The following is a 27,689-nucleotide window of genomic DNA, read 5'->3' as shown; positions in this document are numbered from 1 at the left end:
CCGGATAAATCAAGCTGAGAAGAGGTGAGCCAGAAAATATCAAGTTTTGCAGAAAGCACGAGAGACAGAAGATGGAGCTCGGGAGAATTCAGTACTGTGTCAGCAGCAGAGTCTCATTTGTGTTACTTCTGGGACAAAACATTGAGGATTAAAATCTGAAGATGCAGGTGAGGTTACAACATCCACATAGAAACAACCCCTGTGTTTAGTTATTGAGCGGGCAGCAAATGGCACATATGGATTGAAGGACACAGTTGGTTACTGGAATAATATGATCACAGCCAAGGTTATAGAATAGGCCAATGAATTATTAAGTGAAATGCTCTTCAAACTACACACATGCATCTAAAAGAGTACATCAGCAATGGAAAACATGCATGAATATATGAAAGATGAAGCTTGGCATAAAACATTTGAGGAGAGATGTTTAGTTGGTGTGGTCGGATTTTCATAGCTCACGTGCTCTTCCTAAACACCATGTAAATCCCAGACACAGAGGGCTGATTAAACTAGTCAGTTAAAGGGAAAAGTCACCACCTTTTACGTGGATGTCCAATCAGTGTTGATGGTAAATGTAGTCGACTGAAGCAATATATTCCTCAGTATGTGCTATATTGACTGAGAAAGTAGAGTTCGCTGGTGCAAAATCTGTTTTTCTTCCTGCATCCAGCGTCGTCATTAACATGACAGTGACGTAGTTGGATGTAAGAACTACAGGCTACTTCAGCTTAGTCTCCGACACCGTCTGCCATCGTAGCCAGGGGGTGTGCTGTAGATCATGGTTCATGTTGGTTCTGACTACGGAGCCTCCTTGTTTTTATTTTATTACCTGCATAAGTATAGGCACAACTCAGCTACACTATGTTTTAGCTGGGTGTCAGCTTGCACGCAATGCATCCTGGTACATGTAGAAACTGCCGACCCAGCTTAACAAGCAGGAGAATTCAGCTTCTGGATCAATACAATACGCACTGAGGAGTTTATTGCTTCAATCAACGACATTTACTATCAATGCTGATTGGACATCGACATAAAATGTGAATTTCCCCTGTATTTTCAAAAAGCACATAATGTGAGCAGTGTAATGACAGGTTCTTTTGGATTTGACTGACACGTGTTTCTAATGAAACATCTCAATATGCAACTGTCCTAATAAACCCGAACCAACTGATAAAACAAAGTGTTTTAGTATCATGAGCCTGCTGGTTTAATGGCAGATCCAGTGGGCTTCTAATAATCATGTGAGAAGACTGAGCCAGCACAAACAAATGCCTCATGAAGAGAGAAGCTTAGATTAGTCTGTCAGCATCATTATGGAAGCGGCTGAGATTTGAGAGAGAAGGGCATGCACGTACACGCAAACACCAAAACGGACCACACACTCGTTTTAGGAAGCGGGAGATACACTTGCCTGGAGCTTGAATGCTTTGGGAGATTCGGGCTGTTTGTTATGGATAAACAAATGCAAGTGTTAAAACCTGAAGCGCTTATGTCAGACACAAGCCACAGGAAACAGAACACCAGTACACATTTGGCCCAGAGTTGGGTACACTCTCGCAATTGGATGACATGAAGCGAGAGGAGTGACCAGTCAGGCTATATTATAATCTATCAGGTTAGCTGTGGATTAATAGTTTACACAACTTGTTATCAGCTGAATATCAAAACTAAGCTACGCACTTGACTTTGGATAGAACACAATAACATTACAATTCATTCATTGAATAGTTTGACATTTTGGGAAATACACTCAACGTTTTCTGGCGGAGAGTTAGATGAGAAGATGGATACCACACCACATGTCCGGTAAATGTGAAGCTACAGCCAGCAGCTGGTTAGCTTAGCTTAGCACAATGACTGGAAGCAGAGGGAAACAGCTAGCCTGTCTCTGTCCAGAGTTAACTAAATCCACCTGCCAGCATCCTTAAAGTTCACAGATTACCACGTTATATTGTGTTATAAAATCTGTGCGAAAAACAAGTGTAAAAAACGGCAATTTGACGTTTTATGGAACGTTATCTGCCGAACTATTTCTAGGCTCTGAGCAGTTGCCAAGCAATCAGCGGAAACTTCAGGCGGGTATCCCAAAATGTCAAACTATTCCTTGTTGTTAATTTTTTAAGTTAAGAGGTGAAAAGATGGACTATCAGCAAGGATAGTTCAAATGGGAGGTATTTGGGAGGAGAGGAGAAGATGAGAGGAGAAAAGAGGAGAGGAAAAGGTTAGGAGAGGAGGAGAGGTTGGGAGAGGAGATGAGATGAGATGAGATGAGATGAGAAGAGGAGAGGAGAGGGGAAAAGAGGAGAGGAGAGGGGAAAAGAGGAGAGGAGAGGGGAAACGAGGAGGGGAGAGGGGAGAGGTTAGGAGAGAAGGAGAGGTTGGGAGAGGAGAGGAGATGACAAGAGGAGATGAGAGGAGAAGAGAGGATAGGAGGGGGATAGGAGAGGAGAGGAGAGGAGAGGGGAAATGAGGATAGGAGAGGGGAGAGGTTAGCAGAGGAGGAGAGGTTGGGAGAGGAGAGGAGAGGAGATGAGAAGAGGAGATGAGAGGAGAAGAAAGGATAGAAGGGGAGAGGTTAGGAGAGGAGAGGAGAGGAGATGAGAAGAAGAGATGAGAGGGGAGAAGAGGAGAGGAGAGGAAAGGAGAGGAGAGGAGACTGGAGGCCCGTGCTTGGCCAAGGATAGAGTAGGGAAAGTGTAGGCAGTGGGGGCTCTCACAGGAATGTTGTGGTCTTTGCGTCCTTTGTGTGAGGAGGCAACGTGGGCCAGGTACTGGATGACCTTCTTCGTGTTCTCGGTCTTGCCAGCTCCTGATTCACCTCTGAAAAACAAAGACAGCATGGATATACACATGGACAGACAGAGGGAGCGAAAGTGTGAGTGAATATAGAGTGAGAGAAAAGAAAGACACATTGTTTTCACTTTAGTTTCACTTCCAACAAACACTATTTGTTTGCAATCACGAATTACAGGCGTTTAGGTTGTGAGGCATAGCCACATTACGGGAAATAATCTGTTTGAGTTGTCCACAATTTAGCAAGGTACACACAAAACACTGTAAAACCCAAACCACAATAACCCGTCATTATGGTGGATGAAGCAAGGAAAGCACAAACAAAGAGAGGTAGAGAGAGTGGACGACCATCAAGCTATCTGTTGTTGTTTTCTAAATCCATCCATTCGTCTGTCAGCCTGTTTTACTGGAGAACGCTGTGGTTTGGTGGGCCAGTCTCCAAAGTTTCCAGGCTCTGCTTTTGGGCCGTCTCTAATGATAGCTGTGTTCAGGCAGAGCCGTCCGCAGCTCCCACAGCCGGGTCCCGAAGCCCAAAAAAACAGGGCCAACGTCAAAACCAGGCCAGCAACACTACATCTAGCTACATACCGGTGGCTTTAGTCTAGCTGGCTATTAGCTCTGCTGCACACAGACCACTGCTGCACTAGAGTTCGATGGGCGAGTCCTCCAGCACAGGATATAGGCATAGCATATATAGGTCAAGTTAGTTACGCATCTCAGTTTGGCTTGATGTCTTCATAGTTCTATAGTGTCGTAATATTTCTCGTAGAAATAACCATTCGCTGACTTTTACAGCTTTTATCCTTTTTTCTTATAGCTATGATGTGAACATGGAGGGTTACGGGGTCACTTAAGGCAGGACCCCTCACTTTGTGAATATCTTCTGCCTCACATTCCTGTTCATCACTCTCTCACAACTCTCATACGTCAGAGGGTCAACAGTTTTCTCAACTCTTAAGTGAGAGATTCTACAAGTTCTGTTCTTTAGGATACAGCATATAGAAGACGTAGGCTTGTGTTGATAGTGAGCTGAGAGTTAAGAGCATATTTTTACAGCTGACTACAGCGACTTCGTTCACCCTCAAATCCTGTGTATGACACGACTAACTGTAGGACAATAAGTAAACACCAGGAACTGGCCGTTCACACAAGACCCGGGTCTGCAAATGTTATTCTGATCACATCACTGCTAAATCACATAACTACACCAGTCCTTCTATAATTCTAAACTATGCTTAATACGCTTGTGGCATTTTAACTGAATTAAAAGTGGTTGTCGGAAAGTTCATGCAGTCTTTTTTATTCTAAGACTAAGTAGAGTCAGACCCAGGGAATGAAAACAGCACCTGACACCTGCCAAATACTGTACAGGGTAAATGTTGGCTGTGGCAGGTAAAAAGTTACGATACTTGGGTGCCGATTCCATATTTATTGCAATTTTTAAGTATTGTGATTCTACAAGTATTGCAATTCGATATTGCGATTTATTGCTATTTTTGTTAACCTTTTTAACACTGGACCAGGGGAAAAAGTTGAATCATACACTTCTAGGGTCATTTACTTTGGAAAATATCTAAAGTGATACAGTAAACATGTTTAATTTTCAGAATGTATGTAGTCAGAGATGTCTTGAAGTCAAATATATGAGTCATTGTCAGGTATTATTTATTAAATATTTTGCAGCGACCCAAAAATCAAAGAATAAAGACGTTTCCCTCACAAACTAGTGGTATTTTCTTTTAATTTATAAGGGACATGTAATGTTTTATACTTCTGATGAATATAATCCAATCACTCTTATTTTCATATACATTATGTATTTTGTATATACAGTACCGTTTATTAACACCTTATTCTGAAAACCAGACGTAGTCACACGCGTCCGTCGCTAGCTCTCCCGTCAGCTCCGTTCTCTTTATACATCCATGGTCAGCTCCATCGGGGCCGTTTGAATGCATTTAACATTAAATGTCAGTATCTTGGTGCTCTACAGTTGTAGCGTCGGCCCATTTGACCACGGAGATGCGAGTGACTGCTGGCTTGACCGCACGTTACCGCAACACGATAACATTTCCTGTCCATGACAGAGTTAGCATGCAGCTTTAGCCATGATGTCTAGCTCTGCTTTTCCTGGCAATGTGTGAAATCCAAAGTGTTTCCATACTTTACTGGATGTGTAGTGTTTACCACTTTGGATTTAAAATGTGAGAGTGCAGGTCGTATCAAAGCAGACCCTCCGTCGTTTTCTACTTTCTCATTTTGGCCGGCTGCGGCCGGCTGTGGTTTGTTTTGGTTGACTGATACGGAACGGATATGACGTCACGTTACTCTGACTACAACAATAAAAGCGGTCACTTCCTTCTACCTCTGCATAGACTCAAATGAAGCAAATATATTGATTCTGGCATTAAAAAAATCTATTTTGAAATTGTAAAAACAAAAATTGCGATACATAGGTGAATCAATTTGTTTCCCACCCTTAATTTCTACTGTCTGGTAGGTAGTGGTCTGGTCCACTGATTCAGTGTTAACAATTCTAAAGCGTTCTTCATAGATTTCAGAAGTGGCAGACAAATAAAAATGAGTGGCCAGTAGAAATGTTCAGTGACCTGCCACAGTGGACGGTGAGGAAAAAACGGAATTTCAGACCCTGATCAGACCCATATAAAGCTGGCCTGCACACCCCAGGATTAATTTTCCTTGGAGGAAGAGTAGCATGTGAAACAGTAGTGAGACCACTTGATGCTACATCTCTTTAATGAGATGGAGGTTACGGTGAAAGTAAAATAAGAAAAGATAACATAAGATTAGATAACATTTTTGTGACCTCAGGAGGAAAATTTCGAATTACAGCATCACAAGACGAAGTCTGAAAGATCTGAAGATCTATTCTCTTATTCTTCAGATTGTTCTGGGAGATTCAACTGAGATCAATATAGATGTCTTCTCAGTGATGAATCAGCTCCTCTAAACTAGGTGACTACCCTGCTTATTGAACAGTGCTGCTAAAATGGCTCCACTGTAACCAACAGGGGGTGTAGTTTTTTAAAATCTAGGACAGATTATGCAACAGCGCATGTCTGCTCATTGGCAGCTTCAACTCAAGCCACATTGAAAGAGTGTGGCACTTAATTACTCTCTGCCAAAGACGATGAAGGCAGGGCACCAAACCGCACTCATAACTCCCTCAGTATTGGGCAAAGCCGCTGCGCAGCCCAGCATCCGCAAAAAGCTATTTGAAACCGGTCTTTAAATAAAACAGCAGGACGATGGGAGCCAGCCAACTGACTCAGGGTGAGAACAAGAAGGGAGATGGGGAAAGGGTTACTTCACAGAGACGAAACAACCAGGAAAAGAGTAAATTCAGAAGTGATGATCCGTATAAAGTGCTCTCATCGTAATGTGTGTTATATACAACTATTAATTATTATTTTACTTCAGAACAAGAAGTGAGACGCTGTCTTTATAGAAGATAACCTTATTAAGGTGCAGCTATATAATCTTCATCTTGAGACAGTTTCATTTTCCAGCCCGTTAAGCTGCTTTATCACCAGAACCACCTTAACGAAGAGATCATCTGTCCAAACAGAGCAATGACCTCAGGAGAGGAGAGGCCAAGGAGGCAATTAATAAAAGAGTTAAGAGTTGCAATACTTACGTGCAAAGGATTGATTGGTCCTCACGATCTGTTCAGAGAAAACAGAAAAACACAGTCAGCATCTTTCCATCTTCCCTCCGGTTTTGCTGGACTATAACACACTCAAATGCAATGCAATTTAACCAGTTCTTTTTCTTGGTACAGGACACAGCATCAACATGAAAATACAGGAGCTACAGTATGCTGGGTAAGACTGTATGGTAGAATTGCTCCTAAATGAACACAGCTGATATTGATTTTTCCAGAGAATAATGGGAAACATTGGAATTTTCCTCAAAGGACACTTTAGTCACATTAATCCAGTGTGTGTGTACATTTAACAGCTCATTCCTCAGCCTCCTTCATCCATCCCAGACTACCCTGTAAAGCCATGCTGTGTAATGGCCATAAACTGACACCCGGACTAGTAACCGAAGCTCTAACACCTTTCATCACAGAGGAATTCAGACTGAAGTCCAGATGACAGGATTAGCTATGCTCACTGAAGTGTGTGACCTCTCAACTTCGAAGGTCCTGCTGCGCACTACAAAGAACTACAAAGACCAGGACCCAGAGGGAACTGACCCGTTTATCAGCTAACAGAAACTGTCACAAGCAGAGCATGTCCTAATTTAATATACCCACTGGTTTACATGTTTTTCACATATTTCTTTCATATTTAGAGAGGACGAGTTAGGTCTGTGAATACGCCAGCTTTTACTTCCTCAGATTATCAGGCGAAATGTTTTAACATCCTGTAGATCAGTGCTTCCCAACATGTATTGTGTCGTACTCTCGTAGCTCAATTATCCATTACTTTTAGATAATGGTTTCAACTTGTCAAATAACCCATCTTCTTAGTTGATTTAGTTGAATTTAGTTGAGTTAATTGAGCTTCCCAAGCACAACCGCAGAAGTACCACCTGGGGTACAAGTTCCCCTGGTTGTAAAAACTGAGGCCTACTTGACCAAAGGTCAACAAGAATAGTTTACTTCATGAGATAATGTAATGAACAAACAAAAAAGGAACCAAAAACAACGCTTAAAATGTCAGCTTGATAAATGAATAGAAATTACGTAATTCCTCAACATAACCTGATTTCAAGACATTCTGTCAAAAGCAACTTCTTTATGATTTTTAATCACTGAGCTATCATTCATGTTAACTAGGGCTGTCAATGTTAACGCAGTTTTAAAGCTAGAGTGAAGATACTGGCATATTCATTCATTCATTATCTGTAACTGCTTATCCTATTGAGGGTCGCGGGGTCGCTGGAGCCGATCCCAGCTGAATAATAATAATAATATATACATACATTTGCATAAAGCAGCATATTTGCCCACTCCCATGTTGATAAGAGTATTAGATACTTGACTCATCTCCCTTTAAGGTTCATTTTGAACAGATAAAAAATCTGCGATTAATTGTGATTAACTATGGATAATCATGTGATTAATCGCAATTAAATATTTGAATCGATTCATAGCTCTAATGACGTGTATCCATGTATCAACCTCAAGAAAGTACTCTAACTGTGATGGAATTTTCCATCGATTCCTCTCTTGTTGGTAGAAAGGTCAGAGTGTTTGTCAGAGTGTCCCTCTGTTGACATTCTTGGGTTGGAGTCCTGTCTAGAGGAGCCACCGTTATCTGTACAGCTGTGCCTGTAGTGGAGACCGTAGAGCCAGTCGCTAGGGCAACCAGGGTCAGAGATGCCAGAGGAACGAAGTAAGTAAGACACTGAGCACCGGGGAGGAAAGGCAGAGTTGTGAGGCCTTCACGCAGAGAGCATCTATTGTGGAGACCTGACAATTCTCCTTGATCAAGCTTCAATAAACCTTCTTTTGTAAGACATCATCAGCTCCGGACCTCTTCCTTCCAAAGATAACTTGTATATCAATTATTCCATCACACTAACATTCATCAGTTCACATGAAAGGAGCCATCTGATTAAAAAAAACATGTGAAGTGCAGTAACTGTTTTCTTTGACTGAAACCTACAGGCGTGACTTAAAATCACAAAACTATCTGCTTGTGTACTGTGTGAGGGATGAACCCCGAAATGACCGCATCACATGGGTCCACATCAAAAGGCCAGAGGCTAAAACGGAGGTAAGTGGAATACAGGAGGAGCAGCTATATGGATACCTTGTGGCACACCATGTCTATCATCACACAAACAACCTCTGTGTGCAAACAGGCTCTTTGAGTTGAGATGATATTTTGGATTGCACACAAGACGTTGAGGATATCTTTCATCATGGCAGTGTAACAATACAGAGACAACAACAGGATGGATTATGATTTTAGAGTAATACTTTTTGTGGCACTTTTTGTACTTTGTGTGTCCTCCTGCTGCCCTTCCACCGTTGTTAACATTCTTGTGGCAGGAAGTACGGAGATTTTTCATTTCCTGAAAAAGACAAATTTGGGAACACCTCCACATTCCTAAACTCAATAAAACTGAAAGGAAAGGGGCCACCCCATATGCACCCACATGTCACACATTGTTGAGGAATGTGAGCAGATTGGGCTGTTAGATATTACACTGTGGCTGTGTTAAATGCTTTCCTTTGTAGTTCTGTTCCTCCATTATGTTTGAATAAAGGCCAGTTCAGCTGAAGACCATTATTAGTTACAACCTCTAATGGATAATGTTAGTAGTCTCTTTAATAGCCATCCACTGTAGGGATGAAGAGTTGAGCTGTTTCCACAGAATAACACATTATCCTCCTATAACCCATTAGCTCACACCTCGTTGATGTGGGTCAGCTTTCCCAGACGGATCAGGCAGTCTTTAAGGTGTTATCTTTCAACAAAGAAATTACCTTTTGTTCCTGCACTTAAGCGTGAACTTCCCTCGGGTGAGAAAAGCTGGAGACAAATGAGTTTGGCTGCTCGTGTGTGTGAGCATCTGGAGACCTTGTAACAGTAAAAGTCAGTTTTTCTCATCCAAGAATGATGAATGCAAATGCAATGCAGACACGCTCCAACACAATAGGCAGGAATAAAACAAATGCATGCACATTTGTGTTGGATGAGAGTTACTGTAATAATGGGAATGATGAATGAGCTGCTCGCTTTAATCTCCCTTGATGATGAGGCAGCCCGAAACACAGGTCAGAGTTTGATTACTCTTCCAGTCTGTGTTTCACAGCCAGATCTACATAAACCTGAAGCTTATCAGATTCACCAAATGTTGATTTTCACAAGACCTTGCACCTCCAGCCTCGCTGGACTGAGGCATGCAATGCTGCGTGACCTATCATGAGTATGAAAACCACATACACACTCACTAAACAGCCACTTAGAGCAACATCAATTCAGCTTTACATGATTAAAGAGAGAACCAGTGTGACCTCATGCTTCTGAAATTCACTCATGACTGCAAACTGCAACAAATGGGGGAACAAAATCTGTTACAAATTGTGTACTGAAAGTGCCACTCTGGACCTTCCAAATGTCCCACAACTGCACCCAAATGTCCAAACAGATACTTCAAGTGTTGCTCTGGTGCCTTAATAAACACCATGTGACAGATAAGTCTTTCCTGAGAAAAAATCCTGGGGTGCACATGCTTTGTCCTACTGGCAGCAGCAGCAGAAGTCATTTGTTTGGAGTTGTGGCAGCATGAGCAGTAATAGATACCATGTATTTACAGAGAAAAAACTACAACAACAAAAGGAAGTTCAGAAAAATGTGTCACGACAGTACAGCCTTTCACATGTTGTAAAGCTCTATTCCTGTGTGTGCCTGGCTGCCTATCATTATGAAGCAAGCTCTGATCGGTGTGTGAGATACGATGACCTCAGCTGACCCCTGTTGACTGATCTGATCACTGACATGAAATGGCAGAATGGCAAATGTCCTTGAAAGGTAAATGAAGAAACAGATGGACCTATGAGAGTGAGGTTGAGATGTCTTTGACTGCGAATGTGTTTGTGAAAATGTGACAGGGATCAGTCCTAGCTGATGGGAAGGGAATGGCAAAGGAAAGCTTGTTCGAGACAATAAACGGGTCAGCAAACACACCTCCATTAGAGCTACTCTCCCTTCATTCTCTGCTCGTCAGATATCCGTTTGTCCTCTTTATACTTTTCATTTGACCTTATATTCCTCCGTGGACATCCATCACCTCCACATCTAACCCCTCCAGCTCTTTCCCTGATAGACAATCATTCCTTTAATGTAACATCCCCTTTGGGATTTTTATTCTTCTGTAAGGTCACACAACATAAAATAAATACTGACTTCACCAGCCAGAAGCAAAGGGAAGTTTTGTAAAAGCGTCCTCTTCCATCAAACACATGCTGCTCCATCCAGTAGAGAGCAATCAGACACAAGTACATTTAGATCTTGTGATCTTTGACAGTCTGGTAATTATAAAGATATGTAAAACTTTTTGTGATGAATATGTTTTGGTAAAATTTAATTTTAAAATGTGCAGTTTATAGGATTTGAAGGCATCTAGTAGTGAGATTGCAACCAACTGAAACTTCTCCTCTGTGCCAAGCGTGTAGAAAAACTACGGTGGCCAACGCAAAAACACGAATCGCCCTATCTAGTGCGGGTGTTTGGTTTGTCCATTCTGGGCTACTGCAAAAACATGGAGGCCAGCTCCGTGGAGAGGACCTGCTCCCTATGTAGATATGAACTAGGGGTGGGAATCAACAGAAGCCCATGATATGACATTATCACGATATAAGTCACAATACAATCTTATTGCGATTTTAAACATTTTGCGACATGCTGAGTATTGCAATAAGATATATTGTCTTAAAGTTACCTTTTTTCAACTGCAATTTATGCAGTTTGTCAACATCTGTTTTATCTAATAAGATACAGTTTTCATTCTATTCATCTCAGAGTTTACAATCACATATCTTCAGGTCAGAGGTCAAGGGACCCCTCTGAAAAGGGCTGTGCCAATTTTGCCAATTTAGCGTTCTTCCCGACAAGCTAACTTGGAAAGGTACCAATCGATTCCATAGAATTTCTAATTTCATATGATACCAATATCTTCACTCCAGCTATAAGACTAAGCCTGTTACAACCTCAGAATGACAGAAGCATCCTTGCGGACCGTCGGATTGTTAAGAGGTTAATAGTTTATAAAATAAAAGATCGATACTTGATGTCTGTGTATAAATACAATATTGCCACGCAGAATATCGTGATACTATGCTGTATTGATTTTTCCCCCACCCCTAACATAAATGGCTCATTCTAAGGTAACAAAAACACAACGAATCACATTTTCAGGTGATTATACACTAAAGAAAACATACTTATTAATATTATATTCCATTTCTCCCAATAGATCCCCCTTATTGTGACACACTGTCTTTAACAATCTAACGTGACCTGTGCTGTTTGAGTGGGTGAGTGCGTGCATCCATCTAGTCCGTGCTCCCACCTTGGTTCTCTTGGCAGCCGCTGCTTCCTAGATCACCACGGTAACTAACTGCTGGGTCATATTTACCCAGGATGCCATGCTGGCACAGGCGTAGGCGGACCAATCAAACAGAATGCGTGCTTCCCTTCCAGTAGCTCATTACTGCCTCACTAAATCTTTACCCCCTTTGTGTTTCCCCTTTCTCTCTGTTGCTCTCATTTCCCCTTTTCCCCCCGTGAACGCTGCAAAGCGAGATTACTCAGTCAGACCACTACAGAGCAGGAACTTTACTGGAAACAAAATCACTTTTCCACACAGACAGATGTTTTTAATTTCATCACCTCATCAGAACTTTTAGCTGCACTGTTATTTCCTCCGCAACAACTCACAGCCAATCATTTAGGTAATGTTAATGTGGGATGGAAATAAGTTGGCCCATTCATTCATCGAGTTTAGGTTAGACCACAGTTCAGTCTCTGTTTGGAAACAAGCTAAATACAAATCTAAATGACAGCACAGGAAAAGACAGCTTTCAGACCAATCAGTATTGCTGCCGCAGTTCACTGCAGGGTGAAATACTTCACTTCTACTTCATGTTCAAGATCAAGAGCAGGCAGTTCTAAAAACAATACTTTCAACTGATGTAACAGCCATTCCTCTATAGTGACACTTATTTCCTGGGCTTGTTATATAAATGTCACTTATCATGTCAAATCAAAAAGGCTGAAAACACATTATTCATTTAACACATTATTTTGCACTGCAATCAATTCAAACAACTGCACACAGTCGGTGCACAGAACCGATACACATATCTCACTTTAGACTCCCATGGTAGGAGACGAGCCTGTGTTTCACAGCAGGGTTCCCTTTGTCGCTAATAATTTATCCCACACGAGGATTAAAAAAAACTCATTCTTCACATTCCAGAGCAATCCCCCTCTCCCTCCGTCTCCACAAAAGCCCCAATCGTTACAATATAACCCCCTATTATCAACCTCATCTAACCTTGTACAGCCTCCGTATCACACTCCTGACTGTAACTCTCAGATTATTGCTCTGTTTTCATACCCATACATGTAATCTACTTTAAACTATACACACCTTGCTTATATGGAGTTCCCTCTTCATAGTACATACAGTGATTTTCATTAAAGTCCGGGTAAAGTGAAAAATAAATGTGTTCTGAGTTTGTCACACCACAGAAAAATGTGTTATTATTTGTGCTGTCAAAGTTAATGCAATAACGCATTAATGCAAATTCGTTCCAACGCAACTTGCGATTTTTAGGTTGTAGTGGGCTCAAGAAGATATTGGCATCATATGAAACTACAAAGGCTATAGAATCCATCGGTACCAACCATGTCATACTAGCTTGTCACAAAGGAGGCTAAATAACACTCCAAACTTACGGTAAATTTTGGCGAGGAAAAACTGGCATGGCCATTTTCAAAGGGGTCACTTGACCTCTGACCTCAAGATATGTGAATGAAAATGGGTTCTATGGGTACACAGGAGTCTCCCCTTTACAGGCATGCCCACTTTATGATAATCACATGCAGTTTGGGGCAAGTCATAGTCAAGTCAGCACACTGACACACTCACAGCTGTTTTTGCCTGTTGGGCTTGAGTTTGCCATGTTATGATTTGAGCACATTTTTTATGCGAAATGCAGTACTTGTGAGGGTTTCTGGACAATATTTGTCATTGTTTTGTGTTGTTAATTGATTTACAATAATAAAAACATAAATACATTTGCATAAAGCAGCATATTTGCCCACTCCCATGTTGATAAGAGTATTAAATACTTGACAAATCTCCCTTTAAGGTACATTTTGAACAAATAAAAAAATTAAAAACGATTAATATGCAATTAATCACAATTAATTATGGACAATCATCGGTTAACTGCAATTAAATATTTGTATCGATTGACAGCCCTAGCTTAGAAACAAATCTCTGATTTTACTTTACCCGGACTTTAACAAGAGACCAAAAGACTGGGACAATATATTGTTTTCTCAAGACTCCACACTGTTAGAAGGTAGGTAAAAAATGTTAACCAACCTTAAGCACTACCGTATGCCTTACAAATATGATCAGCAATAATGTTAACTATAAATGAAATGTAGTTATACGCCAAAAACATGCAAAAAGAACGGCACGGTCAGCGTAACAGTAATTTCTTTCTTTCACGGTTTTAATGAGGGTGGAAGAAAATGTCTCATTTGGGCTGAAAAGGTTTGAGGATTCCTAACCTCAACCACCAAAAACATTCTCCTCATCCCCTGCTGAAACCAAACCTTGGTGTACAAAAACATTCTTAGCTCAAGGATCATAATTACGTCCATTTATTGTCAATGGTCCTCTGCAATATGGCTCCAGTTCAATGCAGTTTGACCCGAAGTCTAACCCACAAATTGCACTCCTAATTGTTGCAAACTGTTGCTTCAATGTTAGCTCTGTGCATGTGGATCGGCCAGCTGTCAAACAATCCATGATTACATTCACACGTATTCTCATTAATCTTATTCTTGTGATAACATTGGCAAAGATAACCAGATGGAAAAGCTGACACCAGACCCTTGTCAACTCCTATGCAGACTTATTTATCTATAACAGAACTCACTGACCACTTCATGCACACACTTTTCAAAAAACTAAAGTATTTTGAAGATTAAAGAAATCACAACTTTCTGATTAAGAACACGCAGCTATAAACAGTGGTACAAATTTGGCTTGAAAACATGATTTTCAACCTTTCGGGGTCTTTGTAGCTGGATGTAACACATTTTTCCACATTAGGGCTCAAGCTTCTCACAATTAGCTTCGTAAAAGAAGTCGTAAAACGCAACTGCACACAATGAAAATTCTGGCGTCATGGCAACCACTTCACACAGATGAGAAATCCTGAAATCCATAAAATTCTGCTGTACGTGGTGACGTCCACCCACAATTACAAACCCACACTCGTGAACACACAACTCTTTCATCAGCGTAGAATATGGTGATTGTATTAGTGTAAAGGTAATATAAAAATTGCGGGCTGCTTACTCATAAAGGCCCAGAGCACAGGACACAATCCAGAGCTACTTAAAACCAGAGGAACAAAGCTCTAAGTGTGTGTATGTGTGTGTGTGTGCGTGTGTGTGTGTGAGAGACAGAGCACGTTCACATTCCCAGACAGTGGAAGTAGCAAACAGTCAGCGTGATCTGGGAAGTGTTCTGGTCTGCGAGTACCTGCAGTGTTTAACTGTCACTTTGAAGCTTCCGGACAATTACGATAAGACGCAAATTAAACACAGTTAAGTAGAGGGCTGAAGAAGAGTAATGTGCGACATCCTCCAACAGCAGTTTTGATAAGATAAACAGACTTTTAATCAGCAATTAATCCTCCAGTAGCGATTAAGGTAATGCGTTGAGTGAAGTAAAGGAGAAGGCAGGCTAGAGGCGGACATTAAAGTATCACAGGGTACACTTCTTTGTATAGTACTTACTTGTAGGTCTATAAGTGATCTATTTATAAGCTTGTAAGAAATCTTTAGTGCAAAGCAATAACGTGACATTCTTGAGTGTACACAAAACTACCAAAACCTAGCAATTCAGTTCATTGTTAATGGTGCTAAATAAATACGAGATAGGGAGCATTTCTATTGCCTCTTCTGACTGATCTCAACTACAGTTACCGCCTCACCGTTGTATTCCTTCACCAACCTGTCAATTTGCAGTTTACATCCATGTCTGTTCAAAATGTCATCACTTCATCATCTTATTCTGTTAGACATGTGTGTGAATTATTGAGTTATGGCCAAAAACGTGTCTTGTAAGGTCACAGTGACCTTGAGCGTGACTTTTGAAAATCGAATCAGTTCATCCTCGAGTCCAAGTGAACGTTTGTGCCAAATTTGTAGCAATTCCCTCAAGGCCTTCCTGAGATATCACGTTCACAAGAATGGTCCAGACGGACGAACGGACGTCAGCAAAACATAATGCTTCCAGTTACGGCGGTCGCTGGTGCGGAGGCATAAAAACTAATCAGTACTCCAGTTCGTTCAATCATTTCCCTCCACCCACTCTCCTTTGTTGTCTTGTCTCTGTAGGTTTATGAAGCAGAATTACAAAACCCGGCGATTTGTATTTTTTGCTCAATTTGAGACATTTTCAACTCACACAGACGTGTCTTCGCCACAGTTTGTGCTGCCCAAAGCTGGTGTCTAATCGTGTGATTCCGTTCACTTTTAGGGAGTCACGTCGCGTCTAAAATGTCTAAACGCAGCTTTAGAGCCATAGATGACATTATCGTACAACTGTTTTCACAAGTTGAGTAGTGCTCCTTGTGACGAGTAAACTGAATGTCATGTGTAAAATCGGTGGAGCGCCCCTTTAAAATGAACAGTGAAAGAGGCTGAAATGGAAAACTGCGCGTCCAGTGACATCATTCACTTTTCTCGAGGGTACTTTGAAGGTAGGACTGAAGTCATTACCCCCACAAGGCTTCAAGTCATTATTATAAGAATAACTAGGTTTCATGCTGACAGTGTAGACTACAGGATTTGTACAGGGCAGTGAGTTTTAAAAGTAACGCTAAAAGATGAGAAATACAAGAGCTGTAAAATGTCTCATTTCAGTGGTAAAAGCAGCACGGGTCCCCTGCTCATTATAACGAGCACAAAAATGAGGTCTGTAGCAATTTGTACCAAACTGTTGAGTGTCAGCAGATAAAGGTTTACTAATCAGGTCCTTTTATGATATCGGCTGAGGAAAACAACAGCAGGATTAACAGATATCTTGGCTCATAGATCAAACTCTTCAGTTACGACAATGAACTTTTCTCTACATATGGCCATTTGCACCCGCTGAGTGACTAAACAGCTCAACTGCGTTAGTCACTGTAATGCTGTTGAACCAGCTGCCAGTTAGGCATTTGTAGGCATTCGTGAGCCTACGAACAGAAGGGCAGACAGCCCCACTGAGCTGACTGGCCATATGCGTGTACCAGTCTGTGTGTATGTGTGTGTTTGTGTGCTGGAATTCGGATGCCCCTGGTTTCCCACCCTGCCAGCACTGGGGCCTCTTGGGTGTGGAACAGGCGTTGTTTTCAGCAGCCTGGTGGTACAACAGATGTGATATTAAGGGGAAATGAGGGGCAGGTGTGGTGGTGGAGTGAAAAATTAGGGGTGGGAAAAAAATCGATTCACCTATGTATCGCGAATTTTTTCTTTTACGATTTGAAAATTGTTTTTTAAATGCCAGAATCAATATATTTGCTTCGTTTGAGTCTAGGCGGAGGTAGAAGGGAGTTACCGCTTTTATTGTTGTAGTCTGAGTAACGTGACATCATATCCGTTCCGTATCCGTCATCAAAACAAACAACAAAGAAAAAGCAGAAAACGGTGGAGTTGATACGACCTGCACCCTCACATTTTAAATCCAAAGTGGTAAACACTACACATACAGTAAAGTATGGAAACACTTTGGGTTTCACACATTGCAGGAAAAGCAGAGCTAGACATCACGGCTAAAGCTGCATGCTAACTCTGTCATGGACAGGAAATGTTATTATTTTGCGGTAACGTGCCGTCAAGCCAGTCGTCACTCTCATCTCCGTGGTCAAATGGGCCGACGCTACAACTGTAGAGCACCCATATACTGACTTTTATGTTAAATGCATTCAAATGGCCCTGATGGAGCTGACCATGGATGTATAAAGAGAAAGGAGCAGACGGGAGAGCTAGCGAAGACCTTGGTGAAGTTAGAGGAATGATACACGTGTGACTACGTCCAGTTTTCAAAATAAGGTGTTAATAAAGGAACTGTATATACTAAATACATATATGGAAATAAGATTGAGTGGATTATATTCAAGAAAATACCACTAATTTGTGAGGGAAATGTCTTTATTCTTTGATTTTTGGGTTGCTGGAATTTTTTTTATAAATAATTCCTGACCATGACTGATACTGTATATTTGACTTCAGGACATCTCTGACTACATACATGCTGAAAATGACAATGACAATGTAGACTATGCAGGTGAGATGCAGCATTTTCACACCATCAGCGCATGAACCAATGGGTGGGGCAGTCCTAAATTCCCACTGCCATTCACAGGATGTTTCCCTGTGCCTCTAGCACATGTGAATACTTTCCAGGACAGGGAGGAGTGTAGGACAGTTTATAGGATGTGTCACCAGCCAGACGAGGCGAGAGGGGTGTGTTGGGAAAGGACCAGATAGGGGAATGAAAAGGGGAAAATGGAGATAGTAGAGGGACAGATCATAGTGGCACATTGTAGAAAACAGAGAACAGATATGGGAGCTTAGCAGCTATAAATAACGTCATGTCGTCCGCTGACATACTTGCAGATGAAATCCTAAGTGTGTTTCAGTACTTCTGATTCAGTTTCGGGATAGTGATGGCAGTTGGCAGCTGAGATCACAGACAGAAATAGACTGTCATCATGGGTTAGTGAACGTCCCCACCATCTCGGAAATGACAGCAGTGTGTGAGGGACCACCTGAGTGTGTGTGTGAGGGTGGAGCGATATCCAACACACACACACACACACACACACACACACACACACACACACACACACACACAAAGACAGAGAGGAAGCTATTCCCATCATTTATACCTTGAACTTCCTCTTTTGAAGCTTTCTAACCTCTCCTGTTTGTCTCCCTCTCCACCTCTTTCTTTCGCCCCTTCCAGACCACAGGAATGGGGGGAAATCTTAGTTCTAAGTATCATATCAAAGTGAAAGAGAAAAAACTTGATGTGCAAAAAATGTTTTTTATCGGACAGATACAGTGTGTGATTTCATAACAAAACTGTACTGTATCACCTGATCCTTAGAAAACACAACCTCTGCTTCGCCACCCCACCCACCTGAGCACAATAACTTCAGATGGTTTGAAGCCAAGAAAAATGGACTCCACACAAATAAATGAATGAGTGGGGGGGTTTACAGGGGTTATGCTGCTGCTTCTTGGCTGATAGCAGTAACTTCCTGGAGCCCAGAAACAGTCGTATATATACATACACATAACACAATATAAAATGCTGAATTTCTTCCTTACACTTAAACAAGATATAACACGTTAATCAGTGAGCTTTAAAGGTGCTAATAATGTTTGTGCTAAGCTAACCAGCTGCTGGCCGTAGATTCATACAAGACCTGACATGATACATTCATGTCAGAGTAGTATTGATCTTTTCATCTAGCTCTCCATCAGAAAGTGTATTTTCCAAAATGTTGAACTATTCCTTTAATTGTGCACAGACAGAAAAAGACTGGGGGCAAGAGTCAAGAGACAAAACAGAAGGAAGTCTGGTGTGTGAATTGATTTTATTAATTATTTTTTTAATTTATATTTTTATTATTATTATTATTATTGTTATTATTAATAATAATAATATAATAATAATAATAATTTTATTTAAACATTTAAAAATGTAATTCATGATCATATTTTTATTTTATTTTTATTATATTATTATTATTATTATTACCATTTTTACTCCTCCCTTGTTTTTGAATATTTTGTTTTTACATTTATAGTTTCTATCTGTCATTATATGTACATAATATTTGATTTGTTATGGTTTAGGTTGTAGTCATTTTTCCTAAGGAAACAACAACAACAAAAAATCATCTGAGCTACAAAAAAAAAAAAAAAAGACAATACAGAAAATCATAGACCTTTCATCACAAGCCATTAGGTCAAATATGCGTAATATGACTTCCTCTGCATCATCAAGTATTAAATGTTTAAATTGCAATTTGATGATGACCAACTTTGGTGTGTGATCAATGCAATCTAACAGGTTAAACAGTAGTGTTGCACACATATGGAAGTTAGAGTCTCTCAGTCTTCTCAGTCCCATGTCCCGTGTGTTATACTGTCTGAGCTGTCCTCTACAGAGAGCATTCACACTGGATTTTTGGAGTCTTTCCCTTTTCAAGTCCCACAAAGCACATTTTTCAAATGCTTCTGACGCTCGGGTGAAATGAGAAAAGTCTGGGAGGGAAAAAGAGGGGTATCGAGATAGATAGAGTGATAAACAGAGAGAGAGGTGTAGAGGACCAGGTCCCACGTGTTTCTCATGGAGATTGGTGGTGGACTGGTGTGGTAAACATTCTTGGGATAATTAGAAAACTCTTTGAAATCTAATATGTCTATTCCCCTGCATTAACTGTCTGTTGCCCTGAAGATATGCACCAGCTATATGGCAGCATAGCAGAGATACCGTATGAGTGTTGACGGTGGAATGGAAACCCAAGGCTCAACTTCCCAGTCGTGAGTAAAGTGAGTGGGACCATAACATCTGGTGTGGGTGGAAGGGCGACAGTTTAATGCAGTTTGAACTATTTGTAGTTTGTGCTTGCTGCAGATTAAGAGAAGAGCAATACTGCATAAGTGACAGAGAGCAAGAGGCAGTGAACAGACTAAATACAAACACATAGAGTACTACATGGAGAAGCGGGAGACATGGCAACAGTGGGACGTCATCTATCTTTTGGTTCACTGAGCACAGTGGTCAAGCCAGACAATGTACCAGCAGCTTCAAAATAGCAGAACACAAAAACACACAGACACGCTCGTGTTCTCATTTCCCACAATAGCGAAGAGGTGTGGGGTCTATTCTCTGCTTCTGATACACTCTGTCACTATTCAGACCATTGTTCACCAGCCTGGATAAACAAACGTCATTCACATTCCACTCATAAACTCATTAGCAATAATTGCTCCGAATAAAAGCAATTTTGTTGTAACTATCTAACCAATCATCATACAGAAAAACATTTTAGCAGAGTGAGTCTGGATTTAAAGGAACTAAATCCGAGATTGGGAGCATTTTTCTATGGCCTCCGCACAGCTCTCAACGTGGCGACGGTTGAGCCGGTGGCTTGTAACGTTCGGTTTTACTGAGCTCTAGGCTCTCGTGTCACTTCTTTTTGCAAATAACCCAGATGGCGACAGACAAAAAACGGCCGTGAGCTAGCCAGTGGGGCAAGCTCACATGCACAACTTCCTTCAATGCTCTGGTAGACATTACTCCACTATAGTTAATATTTACATAGCAAATAGTTGTTCGATGCTATGGATATCGTATAGAGCATCTTTAATTATTATATTTTTGTTTTGTTGCTGGTAAATGCTACTACTTTTTCTGTGGTTCGTCTTAGTTCATCACAGTTTTTGAAAAAAATTCCAGCTGAGGATGCAAATGTGGAATTCAGGATTTTGTCAAAAGACGAAAAGGTAATGAAATAAGTTGTTTCTCTTCCTACGGGTGAGCCAAGGCTATGTTTTACTACTGCACAGGGTGAGTGCCTGTGTGCGGCACAAAACTGCGCACTGTACAGTTTGTAAGGAGGACGAGGATTTGTGCACAAATGTCATCGACATTTTATACAAAATATATGATCTCCTCCTGTTGGAAAATACATCACGGCTGCTGCTGTCACACCTCATCGTGTCCATACATTTTCCATGCCTGGCACTGTCAACAAGGATTACCATGGAAATACAATACACATTATCACTACTACTGCTGAAAGGTCAATGATAGATTTGAGACACTTCTCCGGCCGGTTTGTTATCGCCTAAATATGTACACGACAGTGGATATCTTGCACTGCAGTGTGCACTACAAGTCTTACACATGCACAGTTTTGTTTATGCTAACAGAGTGCTGCACAACAAAGTGTAAAATTAGCCTTGTGCTGTTGGGTGTTGTCTTTAGGCCAATGAAAGGGGAGAGAAAGCAGTTTCGGGAGATACTGCGGAACGTATTTGGCAAGGTAATCGATTGCAGATGGCAGGCCATCGGGAGGCTTGTTTGGTCCACAGTGGTTCTTTGTGATGGCTAGGCCTGCCATAATCCAACAGGACAAGGCTGTTTTTCGGGTGTATGCCTGTGTGTTATTTATGCTGGCACCTCTAATATCGCGGCGCTAAGCTCTGCAGCCCCACAGGAATCCAGACACACAAGGGGGAGAAGGGTTTCAGTCACAGAGGGGAAACTGTATCAGTGTGAGACTCTGTATGAATCAGTGAAAGAATATAAAATAATACACTAAATGGATGAATCGGAAAAGGGATAAAAAGTTACGAGAGCGTTTACGACTTATACAAGTGAAACTAGGTCACTGCGGCAGCAACAAGTAGAGGTGAAACAAAGTCAAGTTGCAGTGAGAATAAAAAAGTGATATGATTTGCAGTCTGGGATAAGCGCCAGACTTTTATGAATGTGTTCACTTTACAGATTAATAAATACACACATGTCATCAGTAGCTCATTAAACGGTGTAGATCAAGCAACCACCCAGTACGATGCACAGCTGTGCAGCTGGCTGCTTTCCCCCCCCTGCCTGCAGTGGGTTGGAACGTTACGGGTGTCAGTGAGAGGGCAGTGACAGCATCAGTCAGGTAACCCTATCTGACGCGCTGAGGCCTCTGGCATCGATGTTATGTGTCTCTCATGACAACACTGTCCAAGAACGAGGGCAATACATGACACGACAGAGGCTCTACCTTAAATCATCTCATCACAACCTCTCCCAGTTATAGGACTGTCTCCAACACTCACACAGACACACACCTACCACTACAGGACAGAACCTGGCTTCACTGCAGCTAAGAGCGTTGACTATTGACTACACATGTGTAACTAGAGACCAGGGCTGGGCAAAATATCAATATAATATTGCTATTGTGATATAAGAGTAGATACCGTCTTAGAGTTTGGATATGGTACTATGGCATAAGTGTTGTCTTTTCCTGGCTGCATTACAGTAAAGTGAAGTCATTTTCTGAACTTACCAAACTGTTCTAACTGTTCTATTATTTGGCTTTATCCACATCGTCATTATATACACATTACTGATGATTATCCATCAAAAATCTCACTGTGTAAATATTTTGTAAAAGCACCAATGGTCAAACCTACAATATCGTTGCAATAATCAGTATCAAAGTATTTGGTCAAAAATATTGTGACCAAATACAATACATCATGCAACGCCAAATCGGGCCAAGGGCGTGAAGTGGGGGGCTAACGGCCCCTTCTCCTCTACTTCCGGCACCCTTGCTCGGACCGCACCCATCTTCGTCCTCGGCCTTCATTTAGATCTCAATTACACACATGACTTTCATGAATGCATCTAGCATGGTTGTGATGCTATCGCAGCGACAAAATCTATTCATAGAAATATAAACACCTCCAAGCATTATTTGTGGTAGTTCCTGCTACAGTAGGTGTCTCCAGGACCACGTTTTGCGTGGTAAACACACACTGGATACTCAGAAGTGTCACCTATATGTCTTGAAATAAATGCAATACTCTATGCAAAATAGGTAGGTGAAACAGATTTAGTCTTCTTAACATTCATTCTTATTCTGTGATTTCAGCCAAACCTCTGAAATCTATCAACGTGTAATATCTAAAAAATGTGTCGACTGAGGATACATTTAAAAAAAGGCCAAGATTCTTTCCATAAAACAGTCACATACATATATGCATGACTACTGACACACAACAGCTTTCCCAATCATCGGCCTGTCCAGGTTAGGAAAAATGTCTGCGCGAACATGTGGGGAGGAACGTAACTATAAATCAGAGCTGATGTATGACCCCCCAAACAGAAATATGACTTTATGACCTGTATGAACTCCACATCTGTCTGCCGTTAAAGACGCATCTGCACTTGTGTATTTGTGTGTAAGACAGCGTGTGTTTGCAGTACACTCATACAAGCTGGTTGTTTAAACAGGCTTCCCCATTTGTCTGAAAGTCGTCTCTTGAACTTGTAGCCAGGACACAGTCCTTCTGAAGCCCAGGAAAAAGTCTCTGACACACACATACACACACATTTTACTCCCATTGACCCTCCCACACCTGTCTTGTCACTCAGGCCCTGGGTGCGCCCTTCACCAGCCCTCCTCTACAACCCTCACTGCCCCAACAAGAGGCCTCCTTTCCCAGGGAAGAGCTCTGCAGCTCCAGGCCTCCCCGTCTGCACCCACACACACACACACAGCACCCTGGTCCCAGCCCCCTCCAAACTGCACAAAGCCCCCATTGTGAGGCACAATGCTGGCCGCCCCCTCTGCCTTTCCCCCCTGTACCCTCTGCTCTGTTTCCCCCCATAACTCTGTCCCTTCTGCCCCCTCTTGCTTTTTGCCTGACTCCCTCTGCTTTTCAGTCTCCTTTGCCTCACTACTCCCTCTTCTTTATTCTTAAATCTCCACTACCAATCCTGTTGATCGTGTCTGTAGGGGTCTCCCCTCTTTTATCCAAGCGTTGCCTTTCCCCCCCCCACTTTCCCCTTCAATATTAAGGCCTTCAACATTCCCTCTTCTCTCCCCCCTGTTTCTCCCAGCATGGCCCTCCCTCTCGTCTCTGTGTTCCAAGACATTTTCCACTTCTCTGACTGTTGTGTTACCTCCTATATCCCCTTCTTGCTCTGCTGGACAAGAGACATTTAATATCTGTAGTTAAATTTGAGGCAGGACTTAGAATTGCTACTGGAAACAATATATAGAACATAACTCTTTCTGCAGGGCTGCTTATGCTATTTGAGGTTATGTTTTTAATAAGATTCTGGTAAATTAAACTCTACTTTTGCTGTGGGAACATTTGCCTGCTCTGTGACACACTTTGCCATGGGTCCCATAATCTGTCTGACGATGCTCGTCTTTTCTAAAGAAAATAAGGTTAGTGATATAGCTAGGGCTGTCCTCAACCAAAGAAATTCTTAGTCGACTAACACTCGTACGATTTTGTTAACTAATTGATTAGTTGATTTAATCGACAGATCTGTAAAACAGAGTTTCTCCTAAAGGAGGAAACGAAAGCACCACTTTCAATCTTGTTTACCAGAGATGGGCTCATAAGTTTCTTACACATACAGTAAGTCACTCAGTATGAACATATGCATAAAATATGACAAATCGAGTCAAGAAATCTCAGCCGACTAAGACCAAAACAACCGATTAGTTGACTAATCGACTAAAGACCCCAAGCGTCTGTCGGCCTAGTTTTTTTAAGGTATGTCCTGCACTGTTGGCTCTAGTCTGTCCGTTTCAGAGTTTGTTCAGCCGATTCAGCATGTTGAATCAGCGGCGCTGCCCGTCGGTGAAAGAAATCACTCTGATTGGTTGTTCAGCTTAAACGAATCAGTGCACGAGAAGAGAAACAGAAGTGAGGAAAGCAAGCCAACGAGGAAATTCAAGAGGAAAAACACAGAAGGCTCTTCTCGTTTTTCATCTTCATCTCATCTGATCATTCCAATACACGGATATTCTCACAGTGACATGGCTGTCTGGAAGGAAGCGGAGTGGTGAGTGAGAGTGATGTGAAAATGGTCGTCAAACATGGTCATTTCATGAACGTATCGTAACAACAGCTTGTATATCAGCAGTCCTCGGTCTTCTGGTTTCCCTTTTTGAATGACAAATACAGACTACCGCTACCGACTGGTAGGGAGAGTTATTTTATCTCACGCAGGCGAAGAACGTACGTGGTAACTGGCCATCGGCTGTAGTCTTTGCGGTTTGTTCGAGTGCAACATTTTGGCCAAGACAAAGGCGACGTGAGGTGACTCATAGGTCCGCTTTCGTTGTCATTAGTTCTTTGATGTCGGGTTGGTGTGTCTGGGCAACCCTAGAAATAGATCCCAACAATGCAGGATTGCCTTTGTCTCTACAACAAAGAGTGTATTAGTTATTAGAGTTAAATGAATGCCAAAACGACTGCAGTCGTATATTGCACAGCAAGCAAATAGCCGCATATTTACTGCACCTACAGGGCTCATTTAATGATGTCCACACCAGGCGAAGGACCTTGTTAGTTACTGTGGGAACAAATCCAATTTCCACCCTATAAGTTTGTCAGCACAAAATGTTTAAGTATAACAATATACACTGCAGCAATCCAATGTGGCTCCTCTCTCTGGTCATAAACACACTATTTTGCCCCATTTTCACCTGGTATTTTTTTTGTGGTCAAACTGTACAGATTACATTCATGCATTTATATCTGGGGTAAAACGCTGTGCTCGTACCTGTCACTTTTAGCACTAAAATCAGGATAAATAAAGTAAATTGCAAAAAAAAACAATAATAACACACATCGTGCTGTTGAGCCAATCATTATCACCGCAGGGGAAAATCCCTCACCGCGACAGCCCTAGTTGATGCCAGGTGTAAATAAGCTATTAAGCACAAATATGCAATGCCGCAACATGAACATGTTGGTGAGAGCTCAATTTTATGCTTCACACCTGAAACAAACAGTAGTTTGTGTTTTCAGTGTGACCAAATGTGTGCAAGCTGTGTGTGAATGTGGACTAACACCCATCTTTCTCAGCACTTAAGCAGTGAGTGTCAGAAAATCATTGCTTTCCACACACATCTGTAGGAATTTGGTGGTTTTGCGCTCTATTTATTCAGACATTTCCGAACATGTTGTGCCTACAGTGCCATCTGTGTTGCTCCATAATCTTGACCATGGGGTGGAGTTGCAAAACTGGCACTAATCTAAAGAAATCCCACTGTAATATGTGCATTTCCAATCTATCTTTGCCAAGCTGCAAACCAAATTCTGTCAATTAAATGTTGCTTTGCCCGTTGGAAAAGTGCACACGCATGCATGCATGCATAATGTTGAACATGTTTGATGGTTTTGAAGAGAGGTCTGCTGCTATACAGTGGATGTGGTATGTGCAGAGCTATCTGTGGCATTCACCTCAGAAAATAATGACCAGCCCTATTGAGGCCCTGTGGTTTCTTGAGTAAGCTCAGATACAGTAACACTACTTTACTGTACAGTGCCACCCGACTCTAAGTCTGCCTAATCCTTCTTCCTGAGAAACAGACAACTAACTGATGACATAAGAGGGGGAAAAAATGAATGAAAACTGCTAAACACAAACACAAATGCCTCCACACCGACGCAGGGAACCTGGAAACCTGCCAGAAAGTAAGCCTTGTGGTCCAGCTAGTTGAGGGGTGAAATAAGAGAAAATGGGGACACACACTGTTGTCAGTTAAACAGAGGCTTAACCATGGCAACGCTGGCTGCATCCCGACGTGGAGGAGTGATGAGAAGGTGGGACATTCCACACACTTGTCCTCCTGTGTTTCCTGATCAAAGGAGGAGAAGGAAGGAACAAAGCAAACTGAGCTGCCACAAAGCTTCCAGCAGGGCTGCGGTTTGTATTTTTAAGTGAAAGGCGACCAAAATGCCTTCAAGGATGCGGGGAATTTTCCCCTTCTTCCAAGCCAGAACATTCTGGTTGAAAGAAAGAAAAAGAGAAAGGAGAAGACTGAACAAACTAGTAAAGTAAAGCAAAGCAAAGAAAAGGGTGGAAATGAGAGGCCAGCTGCTCTAGTCACTGAGAGGAGAAAGAAAGCAATTATAAAACGGTAGAAGATCCTAAATACTTCGCAATAGCTTTGGAGAGTGCAGCTTTTCTCATCCTGAACAGGACATTAGCCACACTAAACAGACTGAAGGAGATTCAGTCAATAAGGCACACAAAAGTCCCTCATTGCTGCCGCCTAAAATACTGTCACTCACCAAGTGACACCTCTATTTGAGATCCCAGGGGGAAGTTATTTTGGTCGCACACACATACACACACAGGTATCCATGGTGACGCACCCCTGCTCGGGGTAATGGGCTCCTCGGACGACTGTGACAACTTGACGGTGACTCAGCTTGTAGAATTTAGCACAGCATGGTATGGAAAGCTGGGACAGTGATGACCTCATTCCACTGGCTGCTCTGCCCCGGCCCCTTGTGATGAGGGACAGCGGTCCGAAAGAATGAACACCGCCGACGGGGAAAAAG

The 27,689-nt window shown here is 41.8% G+C and overlaps 1 protein-coding gene across 4 annotated transcripts in view; it reads right to left on the bottom strand.

The window, feature by feature from the left end:
• LOC141780338 (myosin-10) overlaps positions 1 to 27,689 on the bottom strand; it is a 72,745-nt gene that overhangs the window by 29,911 nt on the left and 15,145 nt on the right. For 2 of the 4 annotated variants that reach the window (XM_074655512.1, XM_074655514.1), the window contains exons 4-6: positions 6,452 to 6,479; positions 2,718 to 2,820; positions 1,412 to 1,441 (exon numbers count right to left, since the gene is read on the bottom strand). In XM_074655512.1, the coding sequence (XP_074511613.1) occupies positions 1,412 to 1,441; positions 2,718 to 2,820; positions 6,452 to 6,479 (161 nt within the window). The remainder of the gene's footprint in view (positions 1 to 1,411; positions 1,442 to 2,717; positions 2,821 to 6,451; positions 6,480 to 27,689) is intronic. The other 2 variants (XM_074655513.1, XM_074655515.1) reach the window with 1 other exon arrangement.

Source organism: Sebastes fasciatus, chromosome 13, assembly GCF_043250625.1.
Source record: "Sebastes fasciatus isolate fSebFas1 chromosome 13, fSebFas1.pri, whole genome shotgun sequence".
NCBI lineage: Eukaryota > Metazoa > Chordata > Actinopteri > Perciformes > Sebastidae > Sebastes > Sebastes fasciatus.
Note: the sequence above shows the minus strand (reverse complement) of the source record. Positions and strands in the feature narration are given on the sequence as shown.